The 23,601-nt window shown below is 45.7% G+C and overlaps 1 protein-coding gene across 2 annotated transcripts in view; it reads right to left on the reverse strand.

The window, feature by feature from the left end:
• The window catches only part of SETBP1 (SET binding protein 1), a 370,614-nt gene extending 347,931 nt beyond the window's left edge, over positions 1–22,683 (reverse strand). For both annotated transcript variants that reach the window (XM_061169675.1, XM_061169676.1), the window contains exons 1-2: positions 22,525–22,683; positions 2,276–2,933 (exon numbers count right to left, since the gene is read on the reverse strand). In XM_061169675.1, the coding sequence (XP_061025658.1) occupies positions 2,276–2,761 (486 nt within the window). In that variant the 5' untranslated portion in view covers positions 2,762–2,933; positions 22,525–22,683. The remainder of the gene's footprint in view (positions 1–2,275; positions 2,934–22,524) is intronic.
• Positions 22,684–23,601: the final 918 nt, after the last annotated feature.

Consider the following 23,601-nt stretch of genomic DNA (forward strand, 5'->3'; position numbering starts at 1 on the left):
ATCATCTATCAAATGATTAAGACCCAGTACCGATAACTTTATTCGTTCATCTCTGGAAAGAATCAGCTCTAGGCATAACGTAGGAAGGATAAAGGAGTACAAAATGAAGCAAGCTTCTAACAATTTAAAATTTTCATAGATATTCCCATTACAGTGCCAGCATAACACAGCACTGTACATTGAATTTCAGCCTTTCTCCTTCCTTTCTTTCCCCTCCAATTGCTCAGGCTTAGAAATGCATACCTGGTAAGTCACATATTCAAAGAAGCGATTTCTTCTCTCTTTCCAATAAAGCACAAAAGGGCATCCAACTTTTTGGGTGAGAATGACCAGCCTGAGAATTTCAGATATGAGAGTGGAGGTCCATTGCACATTTCAGCTTTGAAATCATCCCCATGTCACAAATTCCAGAGTTTTATTCCGGGGCATTCCAATAGACAGAAGCCTATATTTGGGAACAATCTTATGGCCTTAGGAAAGTAGTACTGATCAGGACAACTTACTCTCTTTCTAGGATAGTGAATTTGGGTTTGCACACCCAAAACTGTGGGCTGCTACTCAAATTCTGGCAGTGATGGGGACGGAGGGGAAACTGTTACCACAGTTTTCAAGACTGCTCACCCACACAAAAATCCAACAACACTCTTTGTGCCATCTCAGTAACCAGAGACAAAGATACTCGTTTTCAAAGCTGAAGAGACCCGACTCCAAAGCAAAGGCTAACTTTCTGAGCCTGTGTGCATTTCTTCGCATCTGCTTGCAAAAACCTCAAAAGTTTCCATGTGCATCTAGATAATCCTTGGTTTTATGACAGAGAACCCAGAAAGCATCGCAAAGCTGTAAATGGGGAGGGGAGAGGGGAAAGCACTACCTCTATGCTATGTAAAAACACACCAATTTCTAAAGATTCCTTTGTGTTCCAAATGTTAAAGTAAAATGGTCAACTGCCCTGGCTTGCCCAGGACTGAACCTGGATGCAGGACTTTCTGTTTAAAAACCAGGATAGTCTCAGCAAACTGGGGGTGTTGGTCACTCAGAAAAGTCTCTTCTAGTCCAAGTTTTTGGATTTTAACTTCGACAAATCAGCCAAAATGCCTAGCATAAGGAAGGGCACAAGCCCTACACTAAAGAAACAACATGATTCTTAGCAGCTTTATTGAAAATGACTATCCCAAAGTTCAAAAACCACTGTCAACAGAAACACTACAGATTATCTCTGGGGTATAAAGGAGAGAGGTTCATTCATATAGACCATTTTATCTTCCATCATGTCCAGAATCCAAATAATTACGATGTGGGGGAGAGAGTTACAAAGACTCTGGTTAACATCTACTACCTAGAACTGCAAAACTCCGTCAGCAAGAGGGCTCCTTTCAGAGCTGTTCACAAGACCCAGAGATTGCTGGAAACAAAAACTTTCTAGACTAGGGCAGCCCTCTGCTATCACAGCTGAGTGTCACACCCCTCCCAGAAAGGGAGGTCTCTGTAACCCTCTGTGACACAAAATAAATACAATGAAACCTAGATCCATACATTCCCAACCAAAGAACATCACTAAATCACCTAGAGAGCTGCTTTCCACACCCACATTGACTTTTATGAGGAAAATGACCATGTACCAAGTTCATTCAACACTCAGTCTTAAAAGTCTACAGTTTGTTAGATAAAGCTTCATGTCAGTCCCCTACCCCTTCCCTTTCTCCAGCTCCAGCTCTAAAGCTCACCACTGGCTTCCAGGATAATGATCTCGCAGCCCTAGAAGAGCCGCATTTACTACAAAGACTGGGCTTCCTCAGTCAAGTAAGTGATTTGTCTATTGTAGAAAGATTTACAGCAGTGATTGAAACCAAAAGGACGTTATAACTGTTCTTGACTGTTCTGATTGACCAAAATTTTCAACATCCTACTCTTGACTGTGAGAACAAATGCAAATATTAAAGCAAAAAAACCAAAAAACACCCTCAAATTTTGTCACAGCTTAGCCAGATCTGACCCAGTCAACTGGCTGCTACACAATAAATAGGAACTTCCAGGATTATAATTCTAGTAGTTTCTTTTTTGCTTTGTTTTGTTTTGGTTTTGGTCGATAGTATCCATAATAATAAATTGGATACTATACCAAGATATCAGAGACATTTATTCTGCAGGTCCTAAGTATTCCATCAAGGAGATTAGTAATTTATAAATAATTAAGTAATAAGCAAATAGACCCTTAAATGTTGAGGATAAAATGGCAAAAACAAACAGAAAAAACCTAGTCAACAGGGATCCCTACCTTCTTTTTGGAGTGGCTTCTTTCCTCCTCCTTTGTGGCTTTGCTATTTTTCCCAGCACGGGACACCTTCTGGTCCCCAGACTGCTTGATGGTGATCTTGATCTCGGGTGGGCATATATAGTTCTCCAGATTCTTTGGGGGTTTCTTAGCCCGCTTCGTGGTCTGAATCTTCAGCTTCAGGCTCCCCTCTGTGAAGTTTGCCTCCTTGATAGAAAACTCCTGTTCTTCCAGACCATCTCCTGCCACCCATTTCTCACTGTCTGCATTGGAGTTGGAATCCACATCCCGTCCTGAGCCCAGTTCATCCTCCTCCTCTGGCTCCATGCGTTCTCCGCCTACTGGGATCCCCTTCCCAGTCTCCGGAGCAGAGAGCAAAGGTTCCCCTGCACAGCCAGGAGCAGTCAAGGGCTTGGCTGAGGAGACCGGCAGGAATTCCGACTCGCTCCCCCTTTGCCGGGAACCGCTTAAGACTTCCCTGGACTCCATGACAATCCTACAGTCTCCACGAGTTCTCAGGAGGGGGACGGGGAAAAGGGAAAAGGGAAAGGTGAGAAGAAAGGGCACCCAAAATTCCAAGGAGAAAGTGGTCCAGCTGCTGGGTTCAGAGTCCCAGGGATGGAGACACGGTGAGGTTGTTCAGAAGGGATCAGATCTGCAACTGAGAAGCAGAGAGATAATTAGCCATGGCAGGAAGGAAAATGACCTCAAAGGTAACTCAAACTAAGTTCCAGAAGCCCCATCCTACCTCACTTATCTATGGCATCAGAAAAAAGTGATTGGAAAGAAGTCAAACCAGAAAGTGCACATCCCCAAATTATATTATATTGGAGCAGAGGGGGAAACACACACGCACACACAGGCTTTCATTGAATAGTTATTAATTTTTATGGTTGTGGGCCCAAGAATAAAGATAAGAGAGGTGAGTCCTCCAGTCCAGTAACAAGCTAGATGCTTCTTATACTAAAGCCACAGCTGGCTGAGTCACCATCAAAGCCAACCATGATGAAAGGAAGTCTAAGTGCTGATGCTCAGGTCTGTGGAAACTGCATCTGGCTGGCTTCTTGCACAACTTCACTCTCACACGTGAAGAACAGTCTGCAAAGCTGAACACAACCCTGGGCTGCCTGGGCCAAGCTCTCCATCCCCTCAGAAGAAGAACTTCTGGACCATTCTTCCTTTATTATCTTTCATTATGAATTATTTTAATCATGCACATCTTGTCTTTATTTCTTAAAATAAATAAATGCAAAGCTTAGGTGAAGGCTTGTAAAAGGAAAACAAAAAGAGTTCAGTGAGAAATTACTTCTAATGCTGTGATTAATGCAAAACAAATGCTAAAAATGTTTCCAACACAAAAGTTATTTAATCATTATCAATCATTTAGATAAAAATAGTCACCTGAGACAGTTTTAATTCCCTTCCTAGACCTTAAATAAAGTGGCGTTATGTCTACATGACAACAAAAAAGAGAGGGGAGAGAGGGAGCATTTCACAGGCCTCTGGAAGTGCCAGGAATCCCCCCAGGATTTTTTATTCTGCCTTCCTCCTCACCAAACCATCATAGGATCAGCTAAACTATCCTTCACCCTTATTCACTCCATGTCCCATTATTCCCAATTTCATACTCATCATTTTTAAAGCTCAAAAGAAAGCCCAAATGCTCATTCTCAAGAGAAAACCTCAAGCCCTGGGGCCGCCCTCAACTTCAAGACATCATCTCCTTCTACCCCTGGCTGTAGGTAAGATTACATCCAAGCCTTCACAAATGGCTGAACACTCAGCAGAAGGCATTACAGCATACCTTAGGCTGCTACCTTTGAACCCATCAATTTAAGGAACTGACCAGCAAATGTGCCCACCAGAAAATGCCAAAAATGCAACATACATTCAGAACAGCCAAGAACTGGAAACCGAGCGGGTACTTCCTCCCTCTGGAATCAGTACATTTTCAGCTGACGCCCTGTGAGGAAGCCAGCCAGCAAGGCAGCAGGGCTTTAACATGGACCCTGCTCCCCAGAGAAGCCCAGGAACATACTCAGCTCCTGGAAACTGCTCAGCCCCACAGAAAGACACATTTACAACTGCTTCCACTTAGGGGAAAACCCAATGAATGCAGCGCTTCTGCAAGAGAAGTGGCTGCCTGGTGAGAGCATGAGCATCCTGCCCAAAGTTGTCAAGCAAACACTGGACTGCCACCTGTGCCCCATGCTACAAAAGGGACCAAGTCCCCACTTAGGAGCAGAGGAGCAGAGGAGGGCAGTTAGACCAGATGACACTATGTTTTCTTTACTTGTGAGATTCTTCTCTCATCTAGACTGATCTGCCTACCTGCCCAAAACCTTACATAGTTTTTAAAAAGTCATATTCAAGTCAACATTCATTGAGGACTCTCTTACTAGTGTCAGGTAACACACTGCTGTTGGAGGCATCAAGATGCCTGAGAACCTGTCCCTATTTACCTCTACTAAGCAAAAAACCATACAAATTGGTAGCCATGTTTCTTATGACAACAGTGTTCAGTGGTTTACTCCCTCTGGCAGGAATCTCCAGTGTTACATTTTAATTCCCTGGTACCTACCTGTAAAGCGTCCTTTGGTCAGAGCAAAAGCTGAGGCATATTCTCCATAAAAAGTTCCTAAACTAAATCTATTTGGACCTTTGAACCAGAGTAGGTCAATAACTATTGCAGGTTCTGTGATAAGAGAAAAGAAGGTAAAATCTAAACTTTAGAGGAATAGATAGGAGCATGAAGTGGATAAATTATCTATATTGAGAAAGTATCTTCCCTTTAAAAAATGACTCACTTCAGAGTTTCTTATATTTAGTAGTATAAATCATTAACTAATTAATATAGAAGCCAAAGTTCCAAAACTTGAAACTCAAATAGTAAGAGATCCACAAAAAATGAATATTCAACAATTTTTTTTTTCAGTTCTCCTCAAGTCAAGATCCTAAGATACACAATTTAAATACAATCTCTTTCCTCAAGGAGGTTACACTCTTGAAGAAAGATTTGAAAAACAAAACAGAGATTTTTATATGTCCTATAATAAGGGATAGAAACAAAGGGAAGAGAAAGGGTTTTCCACTTGGGCAAGGTGTAGACTGATAGATAGGAAACTACACAGGAAGTCCTCAAGAGAGCATAGGATACGGCTCTGACCTTGAGGGGCTTCAATAAGGGGAGTGGGAAGGAAGACATGGCAGACAGAAGGAACAGCATGAGGCAAGGCCTGGGCAGGAGCACACAGGGTTATGTTCAGGAAAGAGAAAGCTGAGGTTTGGCTAGGAGGTGTGGTACAATGTGGTGACTGGTAAGAGGTATAGCTGGAGATAAAAGGTTACAGCCAGATCATGGACATCCCTGAATGGCACGCTAATGAGCTGGATTTTATCTTAAAGGTAATGGGAAGCCATTTAAGTAGGGGATGTCAGTAGGGAAGGGGTATTATTAAAGCTATGCTTTAGAAAGATAATTCTGGCATGTGGTGTGAGGGATGAATTAAGGGAACCTGATATTAGAGGCAGGGGGACCATAAAGAGGCTCTGCTGAAATTCAATTCTTGTTGCATGAGGACCAAACCAGGGCAGCACAAGTATAAAAACTAGAGATGAAACAGTAATGCAGTTTCAAATAATCCCATCCAGGAACACATCAATTCCAGACTTTCCCTACTGGTTTACCTTGAGAATTCAGTCTTAGGGCTCATTAGCCAACAAGTTGCATTCCCTATTCAAGTCAAACCAGTCTCCACAGTGGCATTACACACACACACAGAGTTCTTTCTGCCTTGATATTTTTGTAGAATATTTTCTTATATCCTCTTCCAACCATGCAGGTGATGCCTGCCATACAACTGGTGTTCTCCAAATGTTTGTTGCATGAAGGAATGAATGAGCAAATGAACAAACAGATCCCAAGCCTTCCCACATTTCAAGGTCATGCCCAAGTCTTCACTTCTCCATGGCAACATACTGCAAACTCTGGACCACAGCACTCACTCCCCGGCCTGACTTAACACTGCTCGCAGCTGTAGAGCTTGCAACTAAATACTAGTCATACATTGTCTTCGCATTGTTTCCAGTACACAACTCTTATTTTCCTTACTCTATTGCAATTCAGGCTCAAGCTGAGACCAACTGTAGCTGTACAACACCTACATTTGTTTCAGCACCCAGTGCAGGATGGGGCACATGGAGGATTTCATGGAGTTGTTTCTGAATGAAAATGAATTAGCTCCTGACAGCTCATCAAAGTCCTGTGGTTCAAACTACTCCAACTGTAGCTCCACCCAGGCAGGCGGCCCCTGCGCAGTTCACTGTCTATGCCCCTAATGGCCACATGCAAGAGAGACACTTTCAAAAGTAAAGAGCAAAGAAACATAACCCATTTGTTTACTTCACAAGCACACAAAGCTGTTGTTCTCCTTTTGCCTTCTCCCAGCACGTACCTACCACCCCAAATTCACAGTTCCATTTTTTGGTGCATTGGAGAGACCACTGTGAGTCCTCTTGTGGCACTACTGCCAACGTGTCCTGTGAGTACATGCACATGTTCACTCAACACACTCACAGAGGAGGGTGAAAACAAGAGCAAGGTGAAAACGGTTTGCCTTGTCACATTCCAGCAGCCAGCAATGACTCCAGAGGGGGCAGCGCACAATGGACACTCTGTACTGGCTCAGGCTTTCAGGCCAACAAAAGTTAACCCTTCTGTGGCTGTTTGCAGGACTTGGAATGAGAGGAGCACCATAGGAACAATAACGCTTGCTTAGGAAATGACCACTCAGCAGGTTCCAGGAGAATAGAGGGGAGAGGAGAGGGGCTGTGATGTGCTCGGGAAAGAACACTGAGAGAGCAGTCCCAAGACTAGGCCTGCCTTTCACCGACAGTGAGATGCTAGACAAGTCACTCTGAGTCCCTTACTCCATACTTATCCCAGCAATGAACTGAGCAGGACCAAGGTCTGTTCCATACTCAAGACTGTGTGATTATACCCTGCACAGCCACAGACCTATGGGACACTCCAAAGTGGGTAGTGTGAGCCTACAGAATTATTTGTCTGAGGGCCCAGGGGAATCCTGCTTGGCTCCATGTGCTTCATGACCCAAATGAGTCCCAGGGAGTAAGTACATCCTCTCTCCTCATGATCTACAAAATGGAAGTATTTTTCCTAGTCTAGAACACATTCGCTACCTGCAGCCTTGAGGGAACTCTTACTAATCCTGGAACTTGGTGGAAATGCAAATTCTCAAGCCCCACCTATGGCTCCAAGGGTGGGGCCCAGCACTCTGGCTGGTACCAAGGCCTCCAGGCAGTTCTGATGGGCTTAGGCTTTGCCTATGTGCTTACCCTTACCAACTGACTTGACCAAAGAGCACTACTGCTCTATGTTTAAAGGGAATTCTCCCTTACAGTTTTACTTTTAGTCTCTTAAGAACAGACATCAGTGGCATTTTATTCATCTATGCAATCCCAATGCCTAGCACAGTGCCCAGTGCATAATGGGCACTGAAGAAATGTTGGTTGACTGAATTAATAAACAAACTAGCTCGGGCTGGGCTTCCCAGCATCATCCACCTCTCCCATCTGCTTTGCTTCCAGGGCACACTCAGGCCATCATCACCCTGACCACTGCTTTCCAAAGTGTCAACATGGTGGAACTGATACAGCCCTTGGCATATATAACAGGAGTCAAAAGATACGGATTCTGGACCTAGTTCTGCCACTTAGGAGCCCTCATAAGTCCTCTTTCAGCCTTGGTGTCTCATCAGTGAAATGAGAAAAAATGTCTTCCTGATCTTCCTCATTAGGTTATAGATTTTATCTCTTTTTTTTTTTTCTAATGGAACTATATGCTTCTTGTTAATTTTTTTTTTTAATAGCACATGCACCTCATAAGGTCTTAAAGGCAAACAATGACAAATATAAGAAGAGTTTGCTGCCTCATTCCTGACCTTTCCCAAACTCCCCCCAGAACTCCTCATCCTCAGTCCTACCTCGGCTCCTTACTCTGCAGATCCCATAAGGCTGGACACTTCTTTCATCTTTACATGTAGAAGACACTGAGCTGCCTATACAATCCTCAGGTCAGAACCTTTTCCCCTCAAAACTCTGTAGAATGTCTTCTAGCATTTGCAGTAACAGAAGAGAAAATGGACGCCATCCTGGTTTTGTTTCCTTTGTCGGTAACTTGTTTTATGCTTTTCTAATTGCAGATTTTTTTTTCATTGTAATAGCATTTTATTAATGACAAAGTGAGTAGTGTGGATCTCACTTCTTCTATTTTTCCTGAAACACAGTGTGCCTTTTGGATCTGTAGTGCAGGTTATTTCTAGTTCAGACCCGTTCCCTTCAATTATTCCTTTAGTTATTTCTTCTATTCAGTGGTTCTGGCTTCTAATTTTTTCCTGTAACCTCAGTTTAGAATTCTCATCTCTGTTCTCCATTTCTCTCATTTTCTCTCTCACTGTTTTTTGCATTGTGGGAGAGCATTCCTTAATCTAAGGTCCATAACACCAATTTAATTCTGTCTTCCATCCTCCCTTTGCCTTTATTGACTTCACTGTGGATGTTTAATTTTGCAATTGCACATTTTGTATCCCTGGAATCTAACTTTATTCATCCTTCCTTCTGTTAATTCTGATGCTTTTTCATCTCAGCATGCTCTCTCCTTGTTACTTTATGTTCCTTTTCCACTGGGGGTCATGCCTCTTCCTGTTGCAGATGTCTGGCAGCTATCTAAAATTCTTATTTTGCTATTGTAGTAAATAGTATCACAATACTGTTCTTTTTTCCTTGTTCTGAGTGTTTCTCGCCTAAGGTCTTGTGTTTGATTAGTTCTCTTCACTCATGCTCTGAGGAAAAAGCCATGCCGGGCAGTCTTGTCTACAGAGAAAGCACCAGACTGCTTTTGACTCTACCTTCCATCCATCCTGAAGTCAGTCAAGTCCTCCTCTCAGAGCTATCGCTATTATCAGTGATCTGGTCACCTCAGTTCCTAGTGAACAGTAACAGTGGTATGTTGGGGCTTGTGAGAACCCACCCATGTGAGTCTCATCCCAGCTCCACTTTCTGTGGTGGCAAGTTGATAGCTTGAAAATTGGCTGTGGTAGGAGTGTTAACACCACAAGAATCAGCAAATTTAACAAATCAGGGCTTAGAAAAAATCAAGAGAACAGGGTGTTAAGCATTTACACAACTGATAGCAGACATCTACCTACTACTATTTTGTGTGACTAAAAGGGGATTCTTCTGTCAGATTCTTTGCAACTCTGAGCAGCTGAAATCCACAATGTGCACTGTCACATAGACTCTTTATGTCTACCTCAGAACTTTCCTTGAGGAAACATCTCTGCCCAGAAGTCAAAAACTCCTCCCAAACCTCCCTCCTCCAGTCTTGCCCATTTGTTCTCTGAAAGCTGTAGACTTTGAGAATATGTATAATGATGTTAGGGAGAAGACAGTCTTTGGTTGTTTTATTAAAGTTGTCCGTGCAGTAGATCTGATGACTGCCTATTTTTCTTATTGACAGAAATTGTGAGTTTCTGATCGTAGGGGGACAAACTGTGTAAAAGGATGGAGTGTGAGCCTACCTGACAACAGATAGCAAAACAACTGCATCTTCAACTTAGGCTCATTGGCTACGGTTATAAGAAATCCCTTCTCAAATTCTGGCAAGAGACCGACCATCTGTCTGATTTTGGCTTTGGGGTGGTTGAGCGTTCATCTTCCTATATGTCTTCTGAGGTATTTAGGTGGGGAGTCAGAAGTGGCCTTTTCCTCTTGGGGGACTCTATATGTGTCTGGGATCCTCTTCTGCTCCCTCAAGTTAACACCTCTTCATTACTCAGGCCCAGGTCAAAGGGTACTTCCTGAGCTTCACAAACCACATCAGGACTCCCTGTTTTGTGCCATTAGAGCATAGAGCTTTTCTTTCCTAGCACTTACTATATTTTATAATTAATACTTGTGCCACTCTTGGTTTCAACTCTGCCTGCCCCACTAAATGGGAAGCCCTTGAGGGTACATGCTGTGTTTGTTTAGCTAACCATGGAACCCCCAGGGCCCGGCACAGCTCCTGATCCATGGATCCAAATTATTCACTGTGTGAATGCTGAATGAGAGGCTGTGTCAAAGACCTGCCAGGTGCCATTTGACTCAGATGCCCATGACTCTGAGTGTTGTGTCTCTGAAAGTCCACATGCTGCAGAAGCACACAGAGTAAAAGCTCCATAAACACCGATAAAGTGATCAAGCAACCCAACCCTTACCAGCTCTCAATCAGCGAGGGCAAAGGCAGCTCTGCACACAGCTCTCTGACCCTGCAAGCACACCAGTGGTCTCCAGCAGAGAATGAAGAGCAGACTCAGTGGCTTTTTTGTATTACATACCTGTGTGGTACATCCCTGGTCACAGTTCACCTCCTCCAAGCAGCGTTCCCTGAGTCCTACACCCACCGCCTTCCCCAGCAGCATCTCTTGAGTGGCAGCTCCCCCAAATCCCACCGATTTGCTTAACTTCATATAATTCTCTAATTCTTCTGGCTGGCCCATCCTTTCTTCTTTCTCCACCTGGTTACCTCTAAGTCATCCTTCAAGAATTGGGTCAAGTTTCACTTCCTTCATGAAGACTGGCTGGGCCTTCCTTTTCTCCTCCTTTCCCCTTGTGTGTACACATGTATACACACACACACTTATACACACTCACACTCACACGCACAGGTGGTCTTGCTCTCACTTCCCTGGGCATTCTGCTATCAAAGCATTTGGCAAACTGTATTACAGTGTTAACGGCTGGGTTTTAAGTGGGTCTCTACCACAGTTCAGAGGACCGTGAACATACTCAGTAAGTGTCCAACAGCAAGTGTCCAAGCCATGTTTCCCCTTGAAAAGAAGAATGGAAGTAGCACTGATTTGATGTCACAGGTTTAGATTACTTAACCTCTCTTTTCCGTTTAGCAGTTGTATTCTTGGAAATTACATATAAACTGTTCAAGTTTCACTTGGAAATTGGGTAATAATCCTACCTCAAGGGTTGTTTTGAGAAGTAATTGAAGATTAAATAAGATATTTATGAAAGATCATGTTGGGATCACCTTAGTGGGCATTCAAAACTTTTGGTAAATTTCATTTACTCCTGTAGTCTGTGTCACCCACACTGGCTTTTGGCTAAATGTTGCCTTCTCTTTGCAGATCCCAAGTAAGTAAAGCCCGAGAAACGGGCGTTGGAGACCAACCCCCTCCATCTCCCTTTACAATGGGAAGCACAAACAAGTAGTTTAATTTGTACCTACTAACGTGAGTGTTTTGATGTTGTTTGACTATCGCTTTCTTCTTCTACCCAGTTTGTCTTGTGGAGGAAATAAGACTTAGTTCAGCCACGAATTCCAGACTCAATTCCCTGCTCTGCCATTCGGAGCTGGGTGGACTTAGGCATGTTCTTTTTTCTCCCTGGGTCTCCCCATCCTTATTTGTAGAACACGGGAGGTGAGGAGGTGAACTCTGTGGCCCTCCAGCTCTGACCTTCTCAGGTGCTGAGCCCTCTCTCCTCAACTTGATGACCAGAAGCCCTTCAAAGACAGAGCTGGTACCTTACACCTCTGCATAGGTTTTACTGGTTCTGCAGGTCTGCTTGGCTGAACCTAACATAAAACTAAGAATCAGTCCCTGTGCTCAGGGATCTCCATGACAGGGAGAGAAGCAGAATCAAACTCGCGAGGCCTGAGGCCGAGAGCACACTGTTAACCAACAGTTCCAGTTCTAGCTGCAAAAACAGTGCCTCCTCTGGGAACCAAGAGCACAACACAACAGCACGAGCCCTGGGTCTTCGGCCCCGGGGAGAGGTCTCCACAGCACTGGCTAGGCCAATCCTCAAGTTTACAGGTGGAGCTCTGGTCTTGGCGTATTACCTGTTGTCTGCATTTCTCCACGCAGTCAAGAAAAGCACACACTTGTAGTGCGAGAGGGGGTTAAATACAACAAATGGCCTCTACAGCCATTATCAATTTAATCCAAACAACAGCCCTGTGATGCAGAAGACCCATCCTCATTTTAAAGATGTGGAAATGTAAATGTAAATGTCCAGGAAGGCAAATAATTTGCTCAAGGGCACACGTTACCTGTGCCAGAGCCACAATCAAATTCGGGCTTATATGATTCCAAAGTCTGGGCTTTTACTTTTAGATCATGATGTCTCTAAAACACAAAGTGATGCCAGCTTTTGGCCAAATGCTCCTAGCTACTTCTACACATAGGAGCTCTAAAACCAGTTTGCCATCTGACTTGCCACATCACTTAAATTCTCTGGGCATCAGTTTTCTCATCGGCCTCCTAATCTCTTCACAGACTCTTCCAAGGAAAAAAGTAAATAATATATGCAGGATAGCACCTAAATAGGTTAAATATGTAGGGTTGGCCTGTAAGAAATAACTGTGATCATAATATTTCTTGTCCAAGTATATTAAAGAAGATTCACATGGTAAAGAAAATGATCCTAACTTTGAAGAGGGAAATAGTATATAATAAGTGCTTTAAGTTTATTCTTTGATTTAACCCTGAGATGTACCCATTTTACAGATAAGAAAACTGAAATTGAGATACTTGTTGAAATCACAGAGGTAGTTCTGTCTGACTCCAACTGTCATTTGCTTTCCATTGAACCATAATGTCACCAGTCTTTAAATACCCAGCATTAGTAGTCACTTAAACTCTGATCCTCCACCATACCACATGTAAACTGGGATGAAAATGGTAGACTTATCTGAGGGCAATGCAGCTAAACTGAATAATCAAACAGATAATAAATTCCCTAGTCATTCTTTCAAGGCCCTTTAATTTTGACCCCACTACCTGTTCAGTCTTAATTCAAATTCCTTGACTTCTCAACCATCCGATTCAGCAATCGCTTTGCTTATTGTCATTTGAATGTAAAGTGTAATCTGACACTTTCATGTTTGTGCTTCTGCCACAAAGGAGATGCTAGGCATACCAGAGAGTAAACAGATACTGGCTCCATTTCCTGTCCTTTGTGATATTTCTCCTTCAGCTTTCGTGCATGGTCATTTAAATACTGCATTGTTACTTGAAACTTGAATCTCCAATTATGCTTTAAACTCCTGGAAATGAGTACCTGTATCACAGAGCTTTTTTGTTTCCCAGAGTGGCTGATCCCCATTCTGAATGTTTATATGTAGTTTTATTTTTCTCCTAAAGGTGCCTCTTTTGGACTCCAGACTGAAGAGTTGGTGGCTGACAGGACTAGTAGTGGGCAGGACAGTCAGATGTCAGGATTCTCTCATGTGTGGCATGCGTGGAAGTGCTCCTCACACCTACTCTCCTCACATTCTGAAAACTCCAGTCACGGCTCCCATCTCAGCTCAGGGAAGATGTAGCCTTGGCCTATTCCTCACAGGACCGCATCCCATCTGTTTTGCTGCCTGACACTCCACAGAACCCTACATGACTGTCCTCTGTTGCTGCTCCTCCACTGGTTTTCATGAGTTCTTATGGAGTCTTCCATCAGATTGAGAACAGAGACAACCTCTTATCTATTTCTTGAGGTCCCCACAGCACCATCAGAGTCTATCATACTCGTGTTTAAATGTAAATGAGCAAACCAAGTTTGCTGAATCAGAAGGTTGAAAAGTTGATGCGTTTGAATGAAAACTCTGGACAGCTAAGATTGGGCCCAACTTAGACAGCCCTGAGTTTTGTCCTTCCCACTGCTGTCAGGAAACCTCAGACCAGCAAGATGCCTGCTATAGGTGACCTGTGCCTCAGTATCATCCAGCTGGACATTCTGCATCAAGGCCTCCCTGCTCCTACCAGATGCAGTACATGTTCATGATTAGCATTCGTTTCCTTGTGGCAATTCCAAATTCACATTCAAACTTTGTCCCATCTCTGCTACTGTACCCACCAAGAATGTCCCCTTGTTTCAGTTCCACCATCAAACCCAAAACCACACATCCTCCTTGAAGCCTTCCCTGACTGCACTTTATCCCTGATCAACCAAATAGCATAATTCCACATAGATCATGCTCCCGCTTTGGCTTCAGACTGATGCTTTCCATTTGAGCTAAGCCTGTCTCTCCAGATATACTGTCCATTCTCCAAGGGCAAAAGCCATGTCTCATACCAGACTTTTCTCACCCAACAGTGCCAAGAACAATGGAACAAACTGCAATGCTGAGACCTTAATAAACATATGTGGATCCAAAAACCGACTGTAATCAAGCTCTGGAGTACAAAATAATGAACAGAGAGAAGGCCCACAGGGCTTTCACATCAAATCATCCTTTTTAGTCACCATTATGAATCAATACTTTAAAAAAAAAATCAAAGCTCTCATTGCTCGAATAACAATAGGTCACAGACATACCACCCAACAACTGCAAGGGACTTGCCACCCAGATTTCATCATTTTGCTACAAGCACAACAACTGTGCCCCAATTGCCTCTAATGAGAGTTCTCAGGCTACTGCATTGGATTCATCAAATTCAGAATCTCCAGCAACTACATCTTTCCAGGCCCAAGTTCAAACCCCAAGCAGTTTCTTTCCACTGACAGAACTCTCAATCTTTGGCAGATAAAAGGAATAAAGAAGAAATTGCTTTTTACGGAGTTAGGCTAATTGAGTTCCTTGCCTTTTTTTTTTTTTTCTATTCCAAGTCCTAGAGTAAAAGTAATTGCAGCATCTCAGTAGATGCTTGTAGAACCTTGCTCTTCCTAAGTACTCAAGCAGTGTGCTCCTAGGTGACTCAGAATGCACTCTGAACTCAGGTCAAAACCCAGCTTTCCTGATTTCACCCCAACCCTAATCTCAGAGGCCTCTGGCTTTGGACAAACTGCGGGCCACTCCCTTTCATCTCAAAATGCATACAAACCAACTCACTAATTGTTACTGAACACAGGCCATGAAAGGGCAGACTCTGCTGTGGGGACTGAGCAGACATCCCGGGAGCACAGGCACAGCCCTAGCCTTCATGCCCAACAGAATCTACACAAGAAAACAATGCCTAGCCCCCTAGATCCATGAGGTCCGAAAGTAACCATGGCAGAGATTCCAAATGCCTACTGGGTACAGGAAGCAGTAGCAAAGCCCAGACAGGGAATATAGTCTAGATTTTCCAGAAGCCGTCTTTGTCTGCTTCATTCCTGTTGTCTCAACTCAGTCATTTCACCAAAGGGGGCCAGTTTTCAAAAGATGTAGAGGATCAATCCTTTTCTTCCTTCCACATTATTCACTACAGTACTTCTTCACACTTAGCTCACCATCCCCTCCTCTCCTTTCTGTGTCCCCAAGTCTGGCTCTTTGGTGCTCACTAGGGAGTTTCTCCTGGTCCCAGTTCCCCTTCTGAAGGTAACTCTCATCCATAGCAAACACTTAGCAAAGTTCACTGATCCTCAGTGGGAGTGGTGTGAACAGTTGTTGGGGTGCCAGGAATTCTGAGCTTTAAGAAACCTTTAAAATTCCCAGGACACTTCTACCTATAGAGTCACAGAATTTCAGAAGGGGCCCTCCCTCCAAATCAATCCAAACTCTTTCTCTTTACCGTGGCTCAAGCTAAAGAGCAGAAAGGCAGTGCAGCTTGTCCTATACCACGTGCTGACGGGGAGCCAGCCCAGCCTGCAGCCTGCCTCTCAGAAGCCTATCCCTGGAACTTTCCCCTCTGAGTGCATTTCTCTGCTCAGCCTTCTTTTCCACCGCAGCCAGGCACACTCAGTCACCGAGGAGTGGGAAGCACTTGGACTTAAGTAACAAAGAAGACTGCATGGTTAAGTGCCAAAATGAGTGTGGTGGACAAAAAATGCAATTGGAATTTTCAGAGAAAGTCAAGAGCTATGTGTGCAAGAGTGGCGAGGAGGCTCTAGTAGGTACTTAATAAATATTTTGATGATTGAATGAATGAGTGAATCAGTGACTGATAGGATGTAACATGCAGTAAAACATTATTAACTCTTAGGCTTTGAGGGAGAAACTGAGAGTGGGCGATTGCCCCTGAAAGATAGCCAAAAATATAAAAAGCCGTTGACCTAAGTATTTATTATTCACTTTGTCTAAGAGGTCCTCGTTGTGTTGCTTCACCGTGCAGAGCTTTAGTGTATCTTAAACAACATTCACTTTTAATATTCTATCTCTGCATAAATTCTGTGATTCATTCATGCAACAGAAATCATTCATAAGTAGGGCTTTGTGGGGCAAACTTGGCCCCATCCTTCAAGGACTCACAGTCTGGAGAGGTGAGTGACAACGAACAGCAAAGCAGCACGAGCCAGATGCCCGGCAAGTACTTTAGTCCTGAAGTGCCCTGGAGAAGGCAGTGAAGAGCTAAGAGCTGGTCAGGTGTCCGAAGAGGTAGACACTTTGGCTAAAAGGGACCAATAGGGACACCTTTCAGAGAGGAGTCGTTGATACAGAAGGAGCAGAGGTGTGGAGGTGGACAAGTGTACATAGTGCCCAGGGTCAGCAAGGAAATCAGTCTGATGGGAGCAGAGGCCTGTGTGTGCTGCATAAAACGGGGTTCACCCGAGAGTGCTGCAAGGTGCCTGGTACAGGTTGCTGGACAGGGCGAGCCAGGAATCGTGGGAAAGAGAAAGAGGAGAAATACAGAAAAGTCAGACAGCAAATGGACTGTGAAGAACTTCCCTGATTCGAGAGAACTTGCTGGGTTTGTCGAGACAGATGCAATCTTGCTCTCAGTTCTGTTCTTTAGAGAGGGTACAAATTCTGTCTTGAATATCTTTTCTCAGCCACTGTGGCTCCCTGATGAAAACTCTCCCCCTCGCACTCGCCACCCATTACCTCTCCTCTCTGTGTGTCTCCATGTCTTTTTCTTTCTCCTTCTCATTCTTAACTCGAAGAGCATTTCCTGAGCACCAATACATCCTTGAGTCAAAATTGGATACTATCTGAGACTCTGAGTCTCAGATGTATATGCAAAGTAGGCGTCCAACAATTCAACTGATTTAAAATACATATACTGTACACACTTTTTTTCCCCTTTGGTCAACTCAGGAGCACAAAACAACTATTCCCTGACTGTCTTAGAACACAAGGGGCCTCTACAGGCATTTCTGGTCATACCAAGAGGTTATTAACCTCCAAGCGATGCTGACAATAATCCCGGACATCAGTTTCCAGGAGACAGTGTGGAAATCCTCTCAGAGTTCAATTACTGAAATTAGCTGGTATTATTTAATCCACAGAACCCCTATGTAGTAGGCAGGGTAAGCATATTTTATCCCTATTTTACTGATTAGTTTACTGAGGCTCAAAGAAGTTAAATAACTTTCCAGGGACATTTAGCTGGGAAATAGTAGGGACAGGATCCAAAGCAGATCTTGTCACTTCAGGTGTGATGCTCTTCACACTTTAACAGAGCCATCTGGTCCCATGTGGGCCACCAACTTGTGTCATTTCAGCAAGTCAGCACATCAATGGCCTCATCTTCTGAAAGGGGATAAAATGCTTACTAAGCCTCCCTCCTTAGAAAATCAAGGGGGCAGATGTGGTATAAAGATGTTTTTGAAAAGAAAAAAGTGCCATGCATATAAAAAGGAGTATGTTTTGATAGGAAAAGATAAGTTGGGTCAAAGAAACATTTTTCCAAGCTGGCAAAGTTCTGAAACTCTTATCTGCTCTCCATTCATCCCCTCTCCCTTCCCAGCACTTGGAAAGGTGGAAGCCTCTGCCTGCCTGGGGGTTAGCTCAGCTGGCTTTGCCTGTAATTATTTCTCATGTATCTGCAGATCACAATCCATCATTAGCTCCTGGGGAGGGGTAGCTGCTTCCTCCCAAGAGATCCTGTGGACTTCAGGGCTGCTCACATTCTCCATTTGACCCTGGCATTATTTGCTCTGAACAGGATAGGAAGTCAACTGCAGGTTTCCACACCAAAGGCCATTAAAAAAATAATGTTTCCTCAACCTTAGATGGTACTCTCTAAGGGGGTAAAAAACCAACTCTGAAAGGGAAGCTGTTCTGACCTGACTCTGAAAATTCCAGATGTGAAATGTAAGGGCCACTAAGTTGGACTCGGTTATCTAAGGTCACCAGTTTCCCCCAAAACTTCATATTGCCCAACCTGGTATGTCTAAGGAGGCATAAGAATCTAGTAGTAGGCTAAGTGAAAACAGAAATAAATACTTAAAGCCAAACAAGAATATAAGTTGGCATCTTTCCCCTGCATTCATGAAGTAGTACACTCTGAGGGCATCTTGGTGTTTACTTTTCTGCACTTATCAAGCCTTTGGCTGTCCAAAGTGTCTGCAACTTCATGGAGAGTTTGTGAAACACCAGGGTTTCCTTTAGAAACAACCCTAAATGAAGCTCACACCTATGGCAATAGGTCTGATGGCTGTACTCCTTATTCAATCCTGACCCAAAACATTTTGGGAAGCTCACCAGGTTTCACAATATACCATAGGATAGCAATGGAATTGGACTGTTTTGCTCACTTCTTCACAGGAACCCAAGGACCAAGCATAGTGATATGTGGCCAGGACTCTATGAGCCTCCTTTTCTCAGGGCAGTGCTGCCACCCCTCCAGGACAAGAGCAGCCTCTTGTCTCCACCTCCACCCCCAAATAGACCTCTCCCACACAGTGGGCCTCTAAGCAAACTCGGTAACATTATCTCATTTTTTAAGGCACTGCAACTTCTTACAATGTTAATGTGTTAATAATAATTTACCCCATTCTTCTGGCAGGAGCAAAACTGAAGCAACTTGAAATGCCATCAGCAAAAAATTATTTATTTCCCATTCCTGAGTAGTGAAGAAAACAAGGTTTTGTTTGGCCAGGTCCACTCTTGATAGCTATCTGGTTTCAATTAAAACTTCAAGTCTCCAAGGGAAAAACTGGCATTCTGGGCCGCTGAGGCCCAGCCAAGTTTCAGTGTCTCTACAAGATTTCAGAAAGGATGTTCCATCCAGCCAGCCACCTCTCATCTTCCTCCTTTTGCATATCATATAGAAGCTTCAGAGCAGAGACTAAAGTACAACTAAAAATAATGACCAGGTTGAAAGAACTCTGCCCTCCTAGAGATACATTTTTTTGTGCCAGAGAAGTATTGATTCCGCTCCTAATGGAATTGAAAGTCAAGATAACAGCAGAAATGGAATCAAGAATCCAGGGGAAAGTGCCTACCTATTTATTTCTTCTTAAGCAAACTCCTGCCTCTCCCCACTGACCATTTTCAACTAAACTTTCTACAAAGATTCCAAGCACTGTTCTCTCCTTGCCCCCAGCCCTCATTTAGGTCAGGTGATTTACAAACTAGCTTGCCATGAATAATGCACTCACAGGACCAGAAGCCCTCGTGGCACCAAAGGGGCTCCTTGGTTCACTCAGGTACACCCCTAGGCCTCCCCTGTGTGACGTCCAGAACTGGGCCTGCCAGCAGTGCCTTCCTATGGGATGTTCTGATGTTAACATACGAAAGATTGGATTACACTCCTTCACTTGCCTAGCCCATTCGTGAACATATAAGGAACATATATTTTCTCCCAAGCTATAAGTGGCCCCCTTCCGAACCACATCACTGCCTCTCAGCCACTCCTCCTTATGTTCACTACAAGCCATCCCATCCCCCACCTCCAATTTGTTTATTCCAGTGACACATCTATTTTCCCTGCTAAGGGAGACAAGTCTGTTTCCCTCCTCTGGCTCCCAATAGCATTCACTCACCACCTCCTCCCCCCAGCCCCGCTCAGGTTACTATAGTGGCTAGCAGCTCCCAGAGCCCAGCTCTAACACCAATTCAACTTCCAAAGACTAAGACTTTTATTTCCTTAATGGGGGAGGGGAGATGGTGTGCAAAGCAGCACTTTCTGAGTACCTGGTCTCCTATATTCTTAGGCTACATACCCTGGAGTTTGCAAATACTCTGTGTTTAACCATACTCTTCTGATCTGTCCTGAAGCCCTTCTTTGGTAGCAGGCAAAGCAATTAAGTACAGAAGAAAATACTGCATCTTCAGCTTAACTGAAACCTGGGACTTCCAAGTCAGGGCAAAAGAGATCACGCCTCCCTGCACTAGTCTTGGGATGGCAGAAACCACAGAAAGCAGGAGAAAGGGGAGAGAGTGACCTGGGATTGTAAACTGGCTACATTTTAAAGTGCTACAAACTTTCTCCTCCCTCACAGGCCCCTGGACAGCTGGCTCCGCCTCCCCATCCCAGCCAGACAACATCCAACTGGGGTGTGTGAGGATAACTCTCCCAGACCATCCTGGTCTGGCCCCAGTGTTGCAGATGTGGCCTGCATAGAACAACACCCTTCCTCTCCTCTCCACGTCCTTCTTTCCTAAATGACTCCTGCCCCTCCAAAACACACGAGTGTGCGTGTGCACACATACACACACGTTTTGAGGATAAGGATGGATTGGGAAGGGCACATCTGATTTACCTGTGTAAACTACAGGAGGGTAAAAGATGGGGCAGGACTGCCAGATAGTTTTGGCAATAGCGACTTTATGAAGTTAGTTTTTGCATAAAACTACAGGAAAAGAAGAAAAACAGGATGAAGAGTAAAGGAATGAAAATGAAGAGAATAACAAATAATGTAAGAGGAAAATAAGTAATATTAGTATATCCATAAAGACCATAGACTCCAACTAACTTTAGGAAAAAAGGTGTGGATAGTGGTGAAGGGGACGGGGAGGCTTGGAAGGAAAAGTAGCTGTGGTAGAATTCCAAAATAAACTGCCCTTTCGGAGGAGAGCTTCTGCAGGGATATAGAGAAACACAAATTGGCCTTTTAGCATTAGATGTCAACCATGAGATTATCAGGACAGTTTATTTGAAGCGGAATCGAATCGGAAATCCTTCCCTGAACAGTCCTCCTAGATCAACATACACACCCTCAGAACCCACAGAGACACACATAAAGAAGAAATGCAGCATCAAGGGGCAATAAGAACCCGCTCCCCACACTCCCAGTACCTCTAGCCTCATCTCATACTTCCAACTGCAGAACTTTCCGATCTCCAAAGAAAATACTTCCAGTTGGATCTTATTTCAGAATTGTAACTGGTGTGGGTTGTGAGAGGAGGGGTGTGTGCAGCCTGTAGGGGACGGGGACTGGAAGACAGCATTTCGGTAGTTCCTTATTTTTGTAGAGCCAGCATGCTCTACCGATCAGAAATTGCTATTACCCAACAATGCTTCCATCACAAATAGACACCAAAAACAGCATCAGCGTTATCACCATCTTGCTAAAGAGCTGCCCAGTCCAGTTTACCTGACTTTGTCTCTGGAACTTCTCCTACAGTATTTTAGTCAAAGAGATAATCGTTTGAAAGACAAAAACAATAAATCAATACTGAAGTGTTCCCTTTCAGGAGTTATTTCCCACTGGAAACCACCGAACGGGGAAGCCTGTCGTTAATTCCCAAGACCACGGCTCCTCTAGAAACACACACAATGCTTGCTTTCAAAAAAGGCATTCGTCTGCTTTTAAGGGAATTCCTGTCTTTTCAGAGTCCCAAAACCGGAGAGCACGAGAAAGAGACTCAGATCCATTGATTAAGATTTTAAGAAAAAGACTAACACAGAGCCACGACGCAAGCACACACCAACCTTCGCCGGCTGGACCACTTCTTCCCTGTTCTTCTTTCTATTAACGACACGTTAGATTCTGATACATTCCCCCCCCCCCCGCAAAAAAAAAAAATCTAACTAGATACAATGTAGCTCTCTAGCTCCACTTAACCTGCAAGTTACAAAGAGGGAGAGAAAAAAATATCCTGCCGCCTTCCCACCCCTTTCCCTCCCCCCTCCCCCTCTCTAGTCCACTCCGCCAACGCCAAACCCGCCAGCCCCGGCAGGCAGTCAGCGGCTGGACGGAGGGAGGGTGCAAAAGGCGTGGGGAGGGAGAAGGCCGGGGTCGGGGGGCGGTGGGGGGGGGATCAGATTAGGCCAAACTCAATAAGGTCCCAGACCTCCAGCCCGGCGCTGCCACCCTCGCCGCCACCAACGAGTCACTTAAAATGAGCCAGCATCTCTGCCCACCGCCGGCGGGCCATAATCGCGCCCATCCCCGGCAGCCTCGCCGGGACCGGCATCCCGCCCCTTCGGCCCGGTCTCCCCCTTCCCATCGGTGCAAAGTCAAAGCCCCGGCGAGACAGCTTTAACTTTTTCATGCAGGGAACACACACCGCCCCCGACCCCGAGCGTGCGGCGGCCCGCGGCGTGGCTGGAGGCTGGGCTCCGGGCTCCCGGGCCAAGGTCGCCGCGCGTGCTCACCCACGTCCCGGCGACTCCGGCTCCGCTGGCCCCGGCGCTCGCTCAGATCCCGGCTCCCGTCGCTCGCCCGAGCCCCCGAAGGTGCTGCTGCGGCAACTCCATGGCGATGAGCATCTGTCACACGGCGAGCCGCGGGCTGGCCACCCTCGCTCGGGGGGCGCCGGGGCCCCCGGGCGCCCGGAGGCGGAGGCGAGCGGCGGGCGCCCCGGCCGGCCCCGCGCTTCCCGCCCGGCGCGGCCGCCTGCGCCGCGCCACCGATTTACGGAGAGAGATATCAAGGGGGAAAATGGCGTCTCCGGAGCCCGAGGAGTCCTGGAGTAATCACATTCACACACACACGCCCGCACGCACACACTCGCACACCGCGCGCCGCGGGCCTGGCTAATTTTAGCAGGAGCCCCCCCACCCCCCAAATTATATATATCCCAGTCTCTCCAATCAATGCTATTTTTTTTTTCTTTTCTTCAAAGGATGGATTGGAGCCTTAAAAAATGTTGCCGGGTTCGGGCTCGCAGGAGGCGGCGCGCGGAGGGCGAGGGCGCTTTTGCTGAGCTGTGCAGTTCGGTCCGCGGCGCCGGGCGGCCCAGCTCGCCAGCTTGTCCGCCCGCGGTCGCTACTGCTGCCGCCGCCGCCGCCGCCGCCGCTCCATGGCCGCGCCCGCCCCGCGCCCCCGCCGCGTCCCCTCGCCACCCGCCCGCGTCCCCGGCGAGCGCTGGAGTGGGGTCGGGCCCGAGTGGCTGCCTCCCGCGCCCTCTCCCGAGTCCCGGAGTCCTAGTGAAAGGAAGGGGGAGGGCGCGGGCGGGGGAGGGGGAGGATCGGAGCGGCAGCGCGGCGGAGCCGAACGGGGACAGCCACCCCGCGATCTGCCTCGGAGGGGGTGCGGGAACCCACACCGCTCGCCCAGCCGATCGGGGGCCGCTTCCCCGACTTGAGCCGGGGGAGGCACAGCCAGTAACCGGCGAGCGACCTCTCCCTTCACCCTCCTGCAGTGAATTTCTGTGAATTTTGATCAATTGGAGGGAGTGGGGCTTGTGCCCGGGGAGAAGGAAAACACTTCGTGGAGGCGGACCGGGGACC

The sequence above is a fragment of the Eubalaena glacialis genome, chromosome 15 (assembly GCF_028564815.1).
Source record: "Eubalaena glacialis isolate mEubGla1 chromosome 15, mEubGla1.1.hap2.+ XY, whole genome shotgun sequence".
NCBI lineage: Eukaryota > Metazoa > Chordata > Mammalia > Artiodactyla > Balaenidae > Eubalaena > Eubalaena glacialis.